Here is a 16,949-nt window from a genome sequence, read left to right as displayed (position 1 = left end):
CTTGTGTGACACCCTATTGAATGCCTTCTGAAAATCCAAATATACTAAAACCACTGATTCCCCTTTATCTGTCCTGTCAGTTGCACCCTCAGAAAATGCTGTAGATTTGTCAAATGCAATTTCCCTTTCATAAAACCATGTTGACTCTGCCTAATCATATTATGATTTTCTAACTACCCCGTTACTACCTCCCTAATAATAGATTCTAGCATTCTCCCTATTACTGATGTCAGGCCGACTAGTCTATTGTTCCCTGTTTTCTCTCTCCTTTTTTGAAGAGCGGGATTACATTTATTACCTTCCAATCCACAGGGACTGTTCTAGAATCTAGGGAATTCTGGAAGGTGAAAATTAATGCATCCATTATCGCTGCAGACACCTCTTTTAAAACCCTAAGCTATCATGTCCAAGGGATTTGTCAACATTTAATCCCTTTAATTTTTCCAGTACTTTTTTAAACTAATATTAATTATTTTAAGTTCCTCATTGTCATTAGACTCTTGATTTCCAATACTCCTATTCGTGTCTTCTACTGTAAAAAAAAAACAGATACAAAATATTTGTTGAATGGCTCTGCCATTTCCTATTTCCCATTTTAAATTCTCCAGTCTTTGCCTCCAAGGGACCCACATTAACTTTAGCTGTTTTTATATTTCTTACTAGTTTACTCATATTCTGTTTTCTCCCTCTTCTTCAATTTCTTGGTCATCCTTTGCTGATTTTTGGAACAACGCCCCCCACCCCCACCTCAATCCTCAGGCTTACTGCTCTATTTGGCAACATTGTGAGCCTGTTCTTTTAATCTAATACCAACCTTAGCTTCTCTAGTTAGCCATGGCTGGAACACTTTTCCCATGGAGCTTTTATTGTTCAAGGGGATATACATACATTGAGAATTATGAATTATTTCTTTAAATGTTTGCCAATGCTTATCTATCATCATATCTTTTAATCTAATTTTGCAATCTACCTTAGTCAGCTCACCGCTCATACACATAATTGACTTTGTTTAAATTTAAGCCCCTAGTTTTGGACTTAACCACATCACTCCCGAACTCCATATGAAATGTTACTATACTATGATCACTGTTCCCCAGAGTGTTCTTTACCATACACTCTACAGCCTTGACTGATTGTTTGTTCACCTCACACATGTTAAGGTTGACTCAGAATAAATTCAGCAAGGCCTTTAAGACTGTCCATTTTACAGCCAGTTATTGCATTTATTAAGCTCTGATGGACAAGTAGCAACCTCAGGATAAAAAAAAGTTGAATTTAATGTTTCATTTAAAATATGGCCAGCAATGGGGCTGGTTTCTTTTTCAAGATTTGTACAATGTGTCCTTACTATATTGAGGTAAGTCAAGAGCTTGCAAGGGATGGTGCGTCACTGATTTGATCCTCAGCCCCCACTGTTCTCCTGACTGCACTATCCCGAGATAGGACAATGCAGTACCAAACTCTTGAAGTGCACCCACAATTTTAGTGATTTGGGTTAGCAGAGACAGTCCAGAATCCTCCCCACTATGTCAGGAAACATCATAAAGATAGCCCTAGAGGTCAAAGGAGCTGTGGGGTAAATGAGTTAATGGAGTCTCTCCTTTCCCCATCCCTTCACAGGGCCACTTTCTAACATGGCTTTCATTGATGTTTCAGGAGCAGATCTTCAGCAAGTTTTGTTCAGTCTACCAACAGGTACGTGATTTGAAATGAAATCTCTGTTTCATTTTTCAGCCTTCTATGGTTTTTTGTATTGTAGCATTTCTCAAACTAGCTTCAACAACTTTATCCCTCTTGTCCTGCTGCCCTGTAGTATTGTTCCAGGTTCACGTTCTTTATCACATTAAGTATCCTGAATACCTCTGGAGAATCCTCTCTGTCATATCTCTTTTTGAAATTGAATGGCTTGTGCCTAACTGGCCATCTGCACTTATCTCCATCTCTAATACCATGGATCAGCCTCTTTACTCACCTCTGCACAGCTAGGATTTGGATGGGTCCTTCTAGCTTGCCATAACCAGGACAGTATGTATCTGCCTGTATTTATTGCTTTAGATGCAAGCAGTGTAACGTTTGTCCCCCTTACTTGTACAGGAATGGACATGACAAAATATTCAGTTGTGTATCTACTTTATTGAGACAAAGTCAGAATAAGTTTATTAAGTTTTACTCAAAGCAATAAACTTGTGTCGCGATTTACAGTCTAATGCAGGCTATATACTTCCCGTATTAGTTCTGGACAGGAGAGCATACGTCTTCTCCTGCTGCCTTTAGTCTTCGAACTTCTCCTCTTCTCGTTTCTGGTTCTTCTCCTCTGTACTGACTCGATTGGGAGGGTCTCTTTTATCCTGGTTCTTATTCAATTAACCCCCCCCCCCCCCCCCCCACTGCCCAGTCATGCTCATCCCGATGGTGATTCACCAGAGCAGAAGGATACGTAACCTATTACTACTACTTCATTCATCATTTCAGTATCAGTACATTCCTTCAGTCACTTACTTCTAGCAGCCCCCAAACATGCAGTGTTTTCAGCTTTCAAACGCTGGTAAAATTTTTGCAAGGTCTTTTAACTGACACACATGGGGCTGACTTTTGAAAGCATGCTGCCGATCTCCATCTCGATCTCGTCCTTGTGGAGACGAAGTCCCACCTTCACATTGAGGATACCCTCCATCGTGTTGTGTGGCACTACCACCGTGCTAAATGGGATAGATTTTGAACAGATATAGCAATGCAAAACTGGGCATCCATGAGTGCTGTGGGCCATCAGCAGCAGCAGAATTGTACTCAACCACAATCTGTAACCTCATGGCCCAGCATATGCCCCACTCTACCATTACCATCAAGCCAGGAGACCAACCCTGGTTCAATGAAGAGTGCAGAGGTGCATGAGAGGAGCAGCACCAGGCATATCTCAAAATGCGGTGTCAACCTGGTGAAGCTACAACACAGGATTACATGCCAAACTGCGTAAGCAGCATGAGATAGATGGAGCTAAGCGATCCCACAACCAACGGATCAGATCTAAGCCCTGCCGTCCTGCCACATCCAGCCGTGAATGGTGGTGAACAATTAAACAACAAACTGGAGGAGGTGGCTCCACAAGTATCCCCACCCTCAATGATGGGGGAACCCAGCATATCAGTGCGAAAGATAAGGCAGAAGTATTTGAAACAATCTTCAGCCAGAAGTGCTGGGTTGATGATCCATCTCGGCCTTCTCCTGAAGTCCCCAGCATCACAGATGCCAGACTTCAGCCAATTCGATTCACTCCGCATGATATCAAGAAACGACTGAAGGCACTGGATACTACAAAAGCTATGGGCTCTGACAATATTCCAGCAATCGTACTGAAGACCTGTGCTCCAGAACTTGCTGTGCCCCGAGCCAAGCTGTTCCAGTACAGCTACAACACTGGCATCTACCCGGCAATATAGAAAATTGGTCAGGTATGTCCTGTACACAAAAAGCAGGACAAGTCCAACCCGGCCAATTACCGTCTCATCAGCCTACTCTCAATCATCAGTAAAGTGATGGAAGGTGTCATCAACAGTGCCATCAAGCAGCACTTGCTTAGCAATAACCTGCTGCGTTATGCTTTTTTGGGGTCCACCAGGGCCACTCAGCTCCTGACCTCATTACAATCTGGTTCAAACATGGACAAAAGAGCTGAACTCAAAAAGTGAGATGAGAGTGACCGTCCTTGACATCAAAGCAGCATTTGGCTGAGTATGGCATCAAGGAGTCCGTGCAAAACTGAGGTCAATGGGAATCAGGGGGAAAACTCTCCGCTGGTTGGAGTCATACCTAAGATAGTTGTGGTTGTTGGAGGTCAATCATCTGAGCTCTAGGACATCACTGCAGGAGTTCCTCAGGGTAGTGTCCTTGGCCCAACCATCTTCAGCTGCTTCATCATTGACCTTCCTTCAATCATAAGGTCAGAAGTGGGGATGTTCGCTGGATTGCACAGTGTTCAGCACCATTCATGACTCCTCAGATGCTGAAGCAGTCCGTGTAGAAATGCAGCAAGACCTGGACAATATCCAAGCTTGGGCTGATAAGTGGCAAGTAACATTCGTGCCACACAAATGCCAAGCAATGACCATCTCCAACAAAAGAGAATCTAACCATCTCCCCTTGACATTCAATGGCATTACCATCGCTGAATCCCCCACTATCAACATCCTCGGGGTTACCATTGACCAGAAACTGAACTGGAGTAGTCATATAAACATCGTGGCTACAAGGGCAGGTTAGAGGCTAGGAATCCTGCATCGAGTAACTCACCTCCTGACTCCCCAAAGCCTGTCCACCATCTACAAGGCACAAGTCAGGAGTGTGATGGAATACTCTCCACTTGCCTGGATGGGTGCAGCTCCAACAACGCTCAAGAAGCTCGACACCATCCAGGGCAAAGCAGCCCGCTTGATTGGCACCCCATCTACAAACATTCACTCCCTCCACCACTGACGCACAGTGGCAGCAGTGTGTACCATCTACAAGATGCACTGCAGCAACTCACCAAGGCTCCTTCGACAGCACCTTCCACAGTGGCACAGTGGTTAGTACTGCAGCCTCACAGCTCCAGCGACCCGGGTTCAATTCTGGGTACTGCCTGTGTGGAGTTTGCAAGTTCTCCCTGTGTCTGCGTGGGTTTCCTCCAGGTGCTCCGGTTTCCTCCCACATGCCAAAAGACTTGCAGGTTGATAGGTAAATTGGCCATTAGCAATTGCCCCTAGTATAGGTAGGTGGTATGGAAATATAGGGACAGGTGGGGATGTGGTAGGAATATGGGATTAGTGAAGGATTAGTATAAATGGGTGGTTGATAGTCGGCACAGACTCGGTGGGCCGAAGGGCCTGTTTCAGTGCTGTATCTCTAAACTAAAACTAAACAGTGACCTCTACCACCAAGAACGACAAGGGCGTAGCTGCATGGGAACACCACCACCTACAAGTTCTCCTCCAAGCCACACACCATCCTGACTTAGAAATATATCGCCATTCCTTCACTGTTGCTGGGTCACAAATCCTGGAACTCCCTTCCTAACAGCACTGTGAATGTACCCACCCCACACGGATTGCCAGTGGTTCAAGGTGGCAGCTCACCACCACCTTCTCAAGGGCAATTAGGGATGGGCAATAAAATGCGGGCCTAGCCAGCGACGCCCACATTCCATGAACGAACTTTTAAAAACAGCTTATTTTATATCTTTTCCTTTCAATGGAGGACTGGATATTACATCCCAAGGCCTCAGTAACCTATCAATGATGGCCTATAATACAAAGAACAAAGAACTATACACAGGAACAGGCCATTCGGCCCTCCAAGCCTGCGCCGATCTTGATGCCTGTCTAAACTAAAACCTTCTGCACTTCCGGGGTCCGTATCCCTCTATTCCCATCCTATTCATGTATTTGTCAAGATGCCTCTTAAACGTCGCTATTGTACCTTTTTCCACCACCTCCCCCAGCAGCAAGTTCCAGGCACTCACCACCCTCTGTGTAAAAAAACTTGCCTCACACATCCCCTCTAAACTTTGCCCCTCGCACCTTAAACCTATGTCCCCTAGTAACTGACTCTTCCACCCTGGGAAAAAGCTTCTGACTATCCACTCTGTCCATGCCACTCATAACTTTGTATACCTCTATCATGTCGCCCCTCCACCTCTGTCGTTCCAGTGAAAACAATCCGAGTTTAACCAACCTCTCCTCATAGCTAATACCCTCCAGACCAGGCAACATCCTGGTAAACCTCTTCTGTACCCTCTCCAAAGCCTCCACATCCTTTTGGTAGTGTGGCGACCAGACTTCTATGCAATATTCCAAGTGTGGCCTAACTAAGGCTCTGTACAGCTGCAGCATGACTTGCCAATTTTTATACTCTATGCCCCGACCGATGAAGGCAAGCATGCCGTATGCCTTCTTGACTACCTTATCCACCTGCGTTGCCAAATTCAGTGACCTGTGGACCTGTACGCCCAGATCTCTCTGCCTGTCAATACTCCTAAGGGTTCTGCCATTTACTGTATACCTCCCACCTGTATTAGATCTTCCAAAATGCATTACCTCACATTTGTCCGGATTAAACTCCATCTGCCATTTCTCCGCCCAAGTCACCAACCGATCTATATCCTGCTGTATCCTCTGACAATCCTCATCACTATCCGCAACTCCACCAACCTTTGTGTCGTCCGCAAACTTACTAATCAGACCAGCTACATTTTCCTCCAAATCATTTTATATATACTACAAACAGGAAAGGTCCCAGCACTGATCCCTGTGGAACACCATTAGTCACAGCCCTCCATTCAGAAAAGCACCCTTCCACTGATACCCTCTGTATTCTATGACCGAGCCAGTTCTGTATCCATCTTGCCAGCACACCTCTGATCCCTTGTGATTTCACCTTTTGTACCAGTCTGCCATGAAGGACCTTGTCAAGGGTTTACTGAAGTCCTTGTAGACAACATCCACTGCCCTTCCTTCATCAATCATCTTCGTCACTTCCTCAAAAAACTCGATCATGTTAGTGAGACACAACCTCCCCTTCACAAAACCATGCTGCCTCTCGCTAATAAGTTCATTTGTTTCCAAATGGGAGTAAATCCTATCTTGAAGAATCCTCTCCAATAATTTCCCTACCACTGATGGAAGGCTCACCGGCCTATATTTTCCTGGATTATCCTTGCTACCCTTCTTAAACAAAGGAACAACATTGGCTATTCTCCAGTCCTCTGGGACCTCACCTGTAGCCAATGAGGATACAAAGATTTCTGTCAAGGCCCCAGAAATTTCCTCCCTTGCCTCCCTCAGTATTCTGGGGTCGATCCCATCAGGCCTTGGGGACTTATCTACCTTAATGCTTTGCAAGACGCCCAATATCTCCTCCTTTTTGATAACGACATGACCCAGACTATCTACACTCCCTTCTCTAGCCTCATCATCCACCAAGTCCTTCTCTTTGGTGAATACTGTCACAAAGTACTCATTTAGTACCTCGCCCATTTCCTCTGGCTCCACGCATAGATTCCATCCTCTGTCCTTGAGTGAGCCAACCCTTTCCTTGGCTACCCTCTTGCTCTTTATATACGTATAAAAAGCCTTGGGATTCTCCTTAATCCTGTTTGCCAATGACTTTTCATGACCCCTTTTAGCCCTCCTGACTCCTTGCTTAAGTTCTTTCCTACTTTCTATATATTCCTCAAGGGCTTCGTCTGTTCCCAGCCTTCTAGCCCTTATGAATGTTTCCTTTTTTCTTTTTGACCAGGCTCACAATATCCCTCGTTTATCCAAGGTTCCCGAAACTTGCCAAGCTTATCCTTCTTCCTCACAGGAACATGCCGGTCCTGGATTCTAATCAACTGACGTTTGAAGGACTCCCACATGTCAGATGTTGATTTACCCTCAAATAGCTGCATCCAACCTAAATTCTTCAGTTCCTGCCTCATATTGTTACAATTAACCTTCCCCCAATTTAGCACGTTCACCGAGGACTACTCTTATCCTTAGCCACAAGAACCTTAAAACTTACGGAATTATGGTCACTGTTCCCGAAATGCTCCCCTACTGAGACTTTGACCACCTGGCCGGGCTCATTCCCCAATACCAGGTCCAGTACAGCCTCTTCCCTAGTTGGACTGTCTACATATTGTTTCAAGAAGCCCTCCTGGATGCTCCTTACAAATTCTGCCCCATCTAAACCCCTAGCACTAAGTGAGTCCCAGTCAATATAGGGGAAGTTAAAATCACCCACCACAACAACCCTGTTGCTTTTACATCTTTCCAAAATCTGTCTACATATCTACTCCTCTACCTCCCGCTGGCTGTTGGGAGGCCTGTAGTAAACCCCCAACATCGTGACTGCACCCTTCCTATTCCTGAGCTCCACCCATATTGCCTCGCTTCATGACCCCTCCGAGGTGTCCTCCCACAGTACAGCTGTGATATTATTTTATTTATTTATTTATTTAGAGATACAGCACTGAAACAGGGCCTCCGGCCCAAATAACCAGTAATGCAACTCCCCCACCCCTTTTACATCCCCCTGTATCCCGCCTGAAGCTTCTAAATCCCGGAACATTTAGCTGCCAATCCTGTCCTTCCCTCAACCAAGTCTCTGTAATAACAACAACATCATAGTTCCAAGTACTAATCCAAGCTCTAAGTTCATCAGTCTTATATGTTATACTTCTCGCATTGAAACAAATGCACTTCAGACCACCAGTCCTGCTGTGCTCAGCAACATCTCCCTGCCTGCTCTTCCTCTTAGTCTTACTGGCCTTATTCGCTCGTTCCCCCTCAGTTATTTCACCTGCTGTCCTACTGCTCTGGTTCCCACACCCCTGCCACATTAGTTTAAACCCTCCCGAGTGACTCTAGCAAACCTCGCAGCCAGGATATTTGTGCCCCTCCAGTTTAGATGCAACCCGTCCTTCTTGTACAGGTCCCACTTGTCCCTGAAGAGATCCCAATGATCCAGATATCTGAAACCCTCCCTCCTACACCAGCTGTTCAGCCACGTGTTTAGCTGCACTACCTTCCTATTTCTAGCCTCACTGGCACGTGGCACAGGGAGTAACCCCCAGATTACAACCCTAGAGGTCCTGTTTTTTGACTTTCTACCTAACTCCCTGAACTCCCCCTGCAGGACCTTGTCACTCTTCCTGCCTATGTTGTTAGTACCAATGTGTACCACAACCTCTGGCTGTTCACCCTCCCCCTTCAGAATGTCCCCTGTCCGTTCAGAGACATCCTTGACCCTGGCACCAGGGAGGCAACATACCATCCTGGAGTCTCTTTCACGTCCACAGATGCGCCTATCTGTGCCCCTGACTATAGAATCCCGTATAACTATTGCTCTTCTGTGCTTTGCACCTCCCTGCTGAACAACAGAGCCAGCTGTTGCGTTTTTGTTGAAATCTTAATGTTAAAGACCGTATGATACTGTTCACCTTTCTTAAACATCCTTTTCGTAAAGTCCATCATGGTAAGACCACAATAAACAGTTGATTGGCGGAATAGCTCATGCAAATCTCAACCGTCTAGCTGGCAAACTTTTTGATAAGGATTGGTAATTGAAGAGGCCCATTTGAGTTCTGTCTAATCTCATCAAGGCCTCATCATTTATAGACTTCTCCTTTAGCCTACACAATCCCTTTATTCTCTCTTGATAGCGCCGTTGGATTTTGCTGCTTCTCGACAGTTCAGCCAGTTTTTAATTTTATTCCAGGTTTTTCCCCCATCAGCTCTGTTGCCAGCTTGCCAAAGCATGTTGGTTGAATGTTCAACTTGAAAATTGTGTCAAAATGGCTGCTCTTCCTTAGAGGCCAGCCAAGAGAGCAATGGAATGGTCAAGTCTGGAGGTAACAAGGGCTGGATGAGAGTTTCAGCAGCAGATGCGCTGAGGCAGAAGCGGAGTGGGCGATATTTGGGAGGTGGAAATAGGCTGTCTTGATAAAGAAAGAATATGTCGGAAGCTCAGCTCAGGGTCAATTAGAATGCAAAGATATTCTGGTTTAGCCTCAGACAGGGGCCAGGGAAAGTGGCTGGAGTTGGTGGCTAGGGAACAGAATTTGCAGCAGGGACCTAAACAACGGCTTCAGTCTTATTATAAAATAAATATTTAATTGGAGGAAATTTCAGTTCATCCAATACTGGATGTCCGACCAGCAGTGTGAGGCATCGAGAAAGGTGGTGGTGAGGTAGAGCTGGGTGTTGGCAACGCACATGTGGAATCTGATGTGGTTCCAAATGATCTCGCCGAGGGGCAATTTATGATAGTTTCACATTCTATAACCACCTTTCATGTAACAACATTTTTCTAGCCTCTCCTTTCATTGTTTTTGAGATTATCTTCATTTTATGCCCCCCGTAATATCTGTCTTACCACCTAGTTGTCACTGTTTACCTTAATATAACCCTTCTTGGTTGTGGACGCCTGTATCCAATCATCCCTTAACTTGCAGTGAGTTATGAAGTTATTTGTTGTGCTTCGAAGATTTCAGTAGTGATCTCACCATAAATGAAATGTTCCCATGAGCTCCCCCTGCTGGCATAGTGGATGTGTTATAATTCAGGCCTTCTCCCAGCACTTTTGCCTTTGCTTCATAGCAAAAAAAATTCCATAAACAAAAGCTGTCTGTAAAATGTGTTGTTAGCTAGCACATCCACTTAATATCATATTAGCCACTGGAGATCACGTAGAATGATCACCATATTCTTAGTCTTTATGAAAGTGGTAAATACCTTGCCATCAGACCACTGTTTAACTAATGGTCACTTTTATTTACAAGTGGGATAATGCACACAAGAAGTAAGACATAACAAAATACTGAAGATGCTTTATTTAAAACAAGCAGTCCACAAGGCTAAAATAGCTTTCTTAGTACATCCATTTATTATGACATTTTATACAACACAGGGCAGTTTACAGAAAAGTTTGTTTGCTCATGGAAAAGATCTTTTGTTGTGAATGATGTGATTTTTCGAGTAATGGAGTTTTGATCACCTGACAAACTAAACCTTTACTTTATGTTGCGGGAATCCTTCTGAGTTATAACCATGGCATTTAAAGTCTATAAGCAACCTGAGAGCACAGCAGAACGTACACCTCGAGGAAAAAGTATTAATGCTAGGATATTTCTGTCTTCTTGTAAAGATGTTCATCAGTAAGAATTAATTTGGAATCTGTCATATGTTAACACTTCAAACATTCAGTCTTGACCATTAAGATGGGACACAAAGAGCCCATTAATGAATCACAGACAAAGAAATCTATTCATCACAGACGAAAACCATTCCTCAGAGGCAGCCCATTCATCCAGCAAAGGAAACCCTTTCATCCAAAGGAAATCCTTTCATCACAACCAAATGAATTTCATCCATCAAACAAAGGCAACCCATTCACTACAGACAACAGCAACACATTCAACCCGAAGAAACCCCATTTTATCACACATGAAAGAAATTAGTTGATCACAAAGGGATCTCATTCATCACAAAGAGAATCCATTCACTACAGACAAAGGGAGCCCATTTTATCAAAAATAAAGGTAATCCATTAAGGGCTATCTCATCCACTGCTATAGGCTGGTTAGCAGCCACTGACATGGAGAGGTCATCACCACCACAGAAACAATAAGCTTTGCCCAGAAATACAGCAGGTTAAAGCGACTTTTTAACATCATATTTACCCCGTTTATCCAAATTGATCTAAAATACAATACAAAAAAAATCCTTTTTTGTCACAGGTGAAGCCAAACAAGCAACAGAAGCTGTGTGTGTACTAAATGATCTGATTTCAGTTGGGGCAGTAGTTCAGGTTGTGTTTGTCCTCCAAATCATCCAGGATCTCCATTTCTGAATGATTGTCCTGAGACTCTTGCTAGTAATCATCCGAAAATATGGCCTTAGTTTTCACATGTGTGCTGACGACACCTTAAACCACTTCTCTCGACTCCTCTACCATTGCTAAATTGTCAGACTGCTTATCCAACATCCAGTACTGAATGGGCAGAAATTTCCTCCAATTAAATATTAGGAAAACTGAAGCCATTGTTTTTGGTCCCCGCTCCAAACTCCTTTCCCTAGCTATCGATTCCATCCCTCTCCCTGGCAACAGTCTGGGATTTGGCCAGTCTGTTCGCAACCTTGATGTCACATTTGACCCCCCAGCTCATATTTGTGCCATCACTAAAACCGCCTATTTTCACCTCCCTAACATCGCCCGACTTCGACCCTGTCTCAGCCCATCCGCTGCTGAAACCCTCATTCAAGCCTTTGTTACCTCGAGACTTGACTATTCCAATGCACTCCTGGCTGGCCTCCCACATTCTACTCTCTGTAAACTTGAAGTCGTCTGAAACTCTGCTGCCCGTGTCTTAACTTGCACCAAGTCCCGTTCCCCTATCACCCCAGCCCGCACTGACCTACATTGGCTCCCAGTCAAGCAATGTTTTGATTTTAAAATTCTCATTCTTGTTTTCAAATCCCTCCAAGTTCTCCCTGTGACTGCATGGGTTTCTGCCAGGTTTCCTTCCACAGCCAAAGACTTTCAGGTTGATATGTAAATTGCCCCTGGTGTATGTAGGTGGTAGGAGAATGGTGGGGATGTGGTAGGGAATATGGGGTTAATGTAGGATTAGAATAAATAGGTGGTTGTTGATTAGCACAAACTCAGTGGGCCAAAGGGCCTGTTTCAGTGCTGTATCTCTCTATATCTAACCCTCCAAGATGTCTGTGCTCCTCTAATTCTGGCCTCTTGTGCAGTTCTGATTTTAATTGGTCCACCATTGGTGGCCTGCCTTCAGTTGCCTCGGCCTCAAGCTCTAATTCCCTCCCTAAACCTCTCTGCCCTCCTTTAAGACACTCATTAAAACTTACCTATGACCAAGCTTTTGGTCCCCTGACCTAATATCTCCTTTTGTGGCTCAGTGTCATACTTTGTTTTATAATGCTCCTGTCAAGTGCCTTGGGATGTTTCATTATATTAAAGGCGCTATATAAATATAATTTGTTGTTGTTGTTAAGGATGCCATGGTGCTATGGTTGAAGAGTCTGTTGATATTGACTTATCATGATGCAGATAGATGAATGCCCCTGGGCAAAGTATAGGGAGTGAGCAGTATTTTAGGAGTTGTACCCAACAAGAGTCACAGTCTTCAGGCGAAGAGAACATTGGCAGAAAGTAAACACAAATGAGATTGCAACAACACAGTGAACTGCACTCATGGGAATGAAATGCTTTAAAGTATGACAGGCTCCTTCCTGGAGCCTCAAGCTCAAACGTATAAACATTTCTTCCAGCAATTGTGACATTGGCCAGAGTTTTACATTGGGCGGGCAGTCCCGCTGACTGGCCGAAAAGTCAGTAACGAGGCCGCCTCTGCCAGGCCTGGGGAGCCAGGCCAGATTTCTTTGCTCCCCAGGCCCTGAATTGGTCTTGAGCAGGACTTCCACCTCTTTGAGGCAGGAAGTCCCGCCTAATGGAGCTGCTGGCCAATCAGTGGGCTGGCAGCTCTTAGTCCCAGCAGTGCCACCAGGAGCGGTGGCCACTGCTGGGACTACACCCAGCCATCAGAGGCAACAGGAAAGATGGCCCAGCAAAAGAGGTAAGTTTTTAGGGCCTCGCTGGGGACAATTAGCCGGGCCCCAGTGAGGCGAGTGGGGGGGTGGAGTGTTGTGCATTGGGGGCAGTTAGGGCTTCGGGGGCAACTCTCCGTGGGGCACAGGGTGTTTGATCAGGAGGGCCCCCTAGCCTGCAAGAAGGCCACCTGGTTTTACCAGGTAGTGTTCTTGAGGTCTTTGCCGTTTGGCCGCCAAGGGTAAAACACCTGTAGCGGCGGGAGGATGACCTTAAGTGGCAGTTAATTGGCCACTGGTCATTTTACACCCGCTTCCACCATCAGACTATTTGTTTGGGGGCTGTAAACTTCTGGCCATTTTCTCTGCATAGGTTCAGGAGTGGACAAGCACTCAGATCTTTGCTATTTTGCTCCTACAGATTTCACGTTGTTTCATCCACTTCTTCAGTCTCCAGCGGAATCAGTGAGTACCCTTATGCCCCATTTCTTTATCTTTTTTTTGTTGTATCCCAGAATTAGTCTTTTTGACAGAACCAGACATCAAAAAAAGATGGAGTGGGGGAGGCTATAAATATGTCAATAATTGCCAATCTCGAAAGAAACAGTCACCAGTTAATTGACCTTGGGTCCTTTCTCCGAGGAATTGGCCTCCAGTAGACTTTTATCATTGGCGGCCATTCAGCCCATAAAACGATGCCGGCTCTCTGTAAAGCAATCCAAATCAGTCTTATTCTGCTGCTCTATTCCTATAGCCCTGTAAGTTTATTTCTCTCAAGTGCCCATTCACTTTCCTTTTGAAATTATCCATGGTCTCTGCTTCCATCACCTTCGTAGACAGCAAGTTCCAGGTTATTAGCATTCATTGTGTAAAAAAAAAAAGTTCTTCCTCACATCCCCCGGCATCTCTTGCCCAAAACCTTAAATCTGTGTCCCCTAGTCTTGTGCCATCAGTTAATGGGAACAGCTTTTCTTTGTCTAACTTATCTAAACCTGTCATAATCTTGTACACCTCTATCAAATCTCCCCTCAATCTCCTTTGCTCCAAGGAGAACAACCCCAACTTCTCCAACCTAACCTTGTAGCTAAAAACCTTCATTCCTGGAATCATTTGGGTGAATCTCCTCTGCACCCTCAAGGACCCTCGCATCCTTCCTAAAGTGGGATGAGCAGAACTGGACACAATACTCTAGTTGTGACCTAACCACAGCTTTATAATGGTTCAGCATAACCTCTTTGCTTTTGTACGCAATACCTCTAATTATGAAGCCCGCGATCACATATGCTTTGCTAAACTACTCTGTTAATAGAGAGATCTATGCACATGAACCCCCAGGTCCCTCTGTACTACTCTTTAGAGCTGTGCAATTAAGTCCATATTGACTCACCCTATTGCCAAATTGCATCACCTCACACTTCTCTCTTATTAAATTCCATCTACCACTTGTCTGCCATTCTGCTAGCCTTTCTATGTCCTGTTGTAGTTGATTGGTATCATCCTCACTGTCTGCCACATCTCCAAGTTTGGTATCATCATCAAATTCAGAAATTTTACTGTGTTCCAAGTTAATTATGTATATCCAACAAAAGGAGTGGTCCCAGCACTGACCCTTGGGGAACACCACCGTCTACCATCCTCCAGTCTGAAAAACAACCATTTACCACAACTTGGTGTTTTCTGTCCTTACGCCATTTTCTATCCAAGCTGACACTGACCCTCCTATTCCATGAGTTTCAATTTTGTTAACCAGCCTTTTATGTGGTATTTTGTCAAAGACTTTCTTAAAATCCAGAAAGACAACATCCACCGCATTCCCTTCATCAACCTTTTCTGCTACTTCATCAAAAAATTCAATTAGATTAGTTGAGCACAATCATCCTTTTACAAATCTGTGCTAGCTCTGCCGAATTAACTCAAACCTCTCCAAGTGCCTGCTGATTTTTTCCAATTATTGTTTCTAAAACCTTACCCACCACTGATAAACTGACTGGCCTGTAGTTACTAGGAATGTCTTTACACCCTTTCTTGAATAAGGCTGTCACATTTGTCACTCTCTGATCCTCTGGCACCTCCCCCATATCCAGGGAAGATTGAAAGATTAAGGCAAGCCCTTCCACTACTCTCCGCTACTACTTCCTTTAGCAACCTGGGATGTAAGCCATCCAGACCAGGTGACTTCTCCACTCTAAGCATAGCCAGCCTTTTCAGTGCATCCTGCCTTTCAATTTTCACCCTATCCATTACCTCTACCATCTCCACTTCTGCTCATATTTTGTCAGCATCCTCTTCCTTAGTAAACACCAATCCAAAGACTCATTGAGTATTCTAGCCTTGCCCTGTCCCTCTTTGTCACTAATAGGCCCCACCCTGCCTCTTACTACTTGTTTACTATTTACAAGCCGTTAAAAGATTTTTGGGTTCCCTTTTATGTTGACTGCCATTCTATTCTCATATTCTCTCTTTGCCAGTCGTATTTTCCTCTTCACTTCCCCTCTTAGCTTATTCTACTTGGTCTTGTTCTCACTTGAAGATTTCATCTGACCTGAACCTATTTTGAACAATTAGACTCAGTGATCATCAAGGAACACAGATCCACCTTAGCAGCAAAATAATACTCTCTAAGTTTCACCATATGATGCTGCTGTCCTTAGAGAAGAATATGTCCTCCAATGTGCTGTGAGCAATGCCACAGGAGATCTGCCAGGACCAAAAGACAGATTAACTAACTATTATGTTTGCTTATGGAATGACGCAGTGAACAAAATGCTTGCTTACCTTACAGGCACCTTCAAAATGTCATGATATGCATTAACTATATACATACAAGAGGCACATTTTCTTATTTGAACTGCCAGTCCTGCTTATTCACATACTGACATTATGTTCATCTATCCCAACTTTTAGGAAATGAATGAGCGTCAATCCAAGTCTCGATTCAAGTTGAATCCTGTACAAGATCTGCTTTTTATTGGGTAGTTGAAAACATTGTTTAAATGTTAGTACTAAATACATAATTTCCACAAAGTAAAATCTATAATGGCAACAACTAGAAAACCAGCGGTTAATATGTTCATATTCACATTGATAGAAACAAATGGCAACCATAACTAGTTATCTTGAAGATATTTTTACTGCACTATATTGAAATTGTTTTGAGCTTGTAAATTATTGTGTAGGTTAGAAATAAATCTTCTGATGCTATAATTTAACTCCAATAAAAGTTTTTTTGGCAAATTACTAATTCATTATTTCTGAAGCAGCTCAATAAAGGGACAATAGCAGCAGCTTCATTTCCAGTTTCAATGTATAGAAACATCTCAATTCAGAAGAACGGATGGTCACAGACTCAACTTCAAACATTCCTGCAAGAGCCATGCCACACCTTTTCACAGATGATACTGGGGTGTTGGCATTCGCCTAGGGTTCTGATGCACTGACCAAGAGGTGCCTGTCCCAGTTGTTGATTTACCTGCAGGTCCAGGTAGATGTTAGTTTTAGCCTGGCACAGGGCTTGGAGATCATGCTGAGAAAGGGGCAAAGGGCAATTTGATCTTACGCATTTTCCTCAACGACACCAAGCGCTTATACAGGTTAAACTTGTGGCAGCTAGAATCGGCTTGGGCATTCCTCTTTCATGCTTCCAAACTCCGACATGCAATGGAAGGGCTTCATTCTGTCCGGATAATCCAGGAACAAGCTCAGAGGTAGAATTGTGGCAAAAACGAGATCAGTAAAGGAGGGAAACTATGTCCAGTGTTGACGATTACACCTCAGTGAAGGCAGTTGTCCACTGGATAAGCTGCTGAACAATTAGAATTGGAACAGCTGCATTATCTGCAGGTCACAGAATTGCTACAGCACAGAAGG

General features: G+C 44.2%; 1 protein-coding gene across 1 annotated transcript in view; it reads left to right on the top strand.

Annotated features, from left to right (window-relative positions):
• Nucleotides 1-16,333, top strand: part of LOC137379889 (uncharacterized) — a 56,380-nt gene extending 40,047 nt beyond the window's left edge. The window contains exons 11-13 of the mRNA XM_068051291.1: nt 1,657-1,695; nt 13,504-13,547; nt 15,987-16,333. Coding sequence (XP_067907392.1) covers nt 1,657-1,695; nt 13,504-13,547; nt 15,987-15,997 — 94 coding nt within the window. The 3' untranslated portion in view covers nt 15,998-16,333. The remainder of the gene's footprint in view (nt 1-1,656; nt 1,696-13,503; nt 13,548-15,986) is intronic.
• The last annotated feature ends 616 nt before the right edge of the window (nt 16,334-16,949 follow it).

Source organism: Heterodontus francisci, chromosome 18 (assembly GCF_036365525.1).
Source record: "Heterodontus francisci isolate sHetFra1 chromosome 18, sHetFra1.hap1, whole genome shotgun sequence".
NCBI lineage: Eukaryota > Metazoa > Chordata > Chondrichthyes > Heterodontiformes > Heterodontidae > Heterodontus > Heterodontus francisci.
The sequence above is the reverse complement of the archived record's forward strand: the minus strand, read 5'-3'. Positions and strand labels throughout refer to the sequence as shown.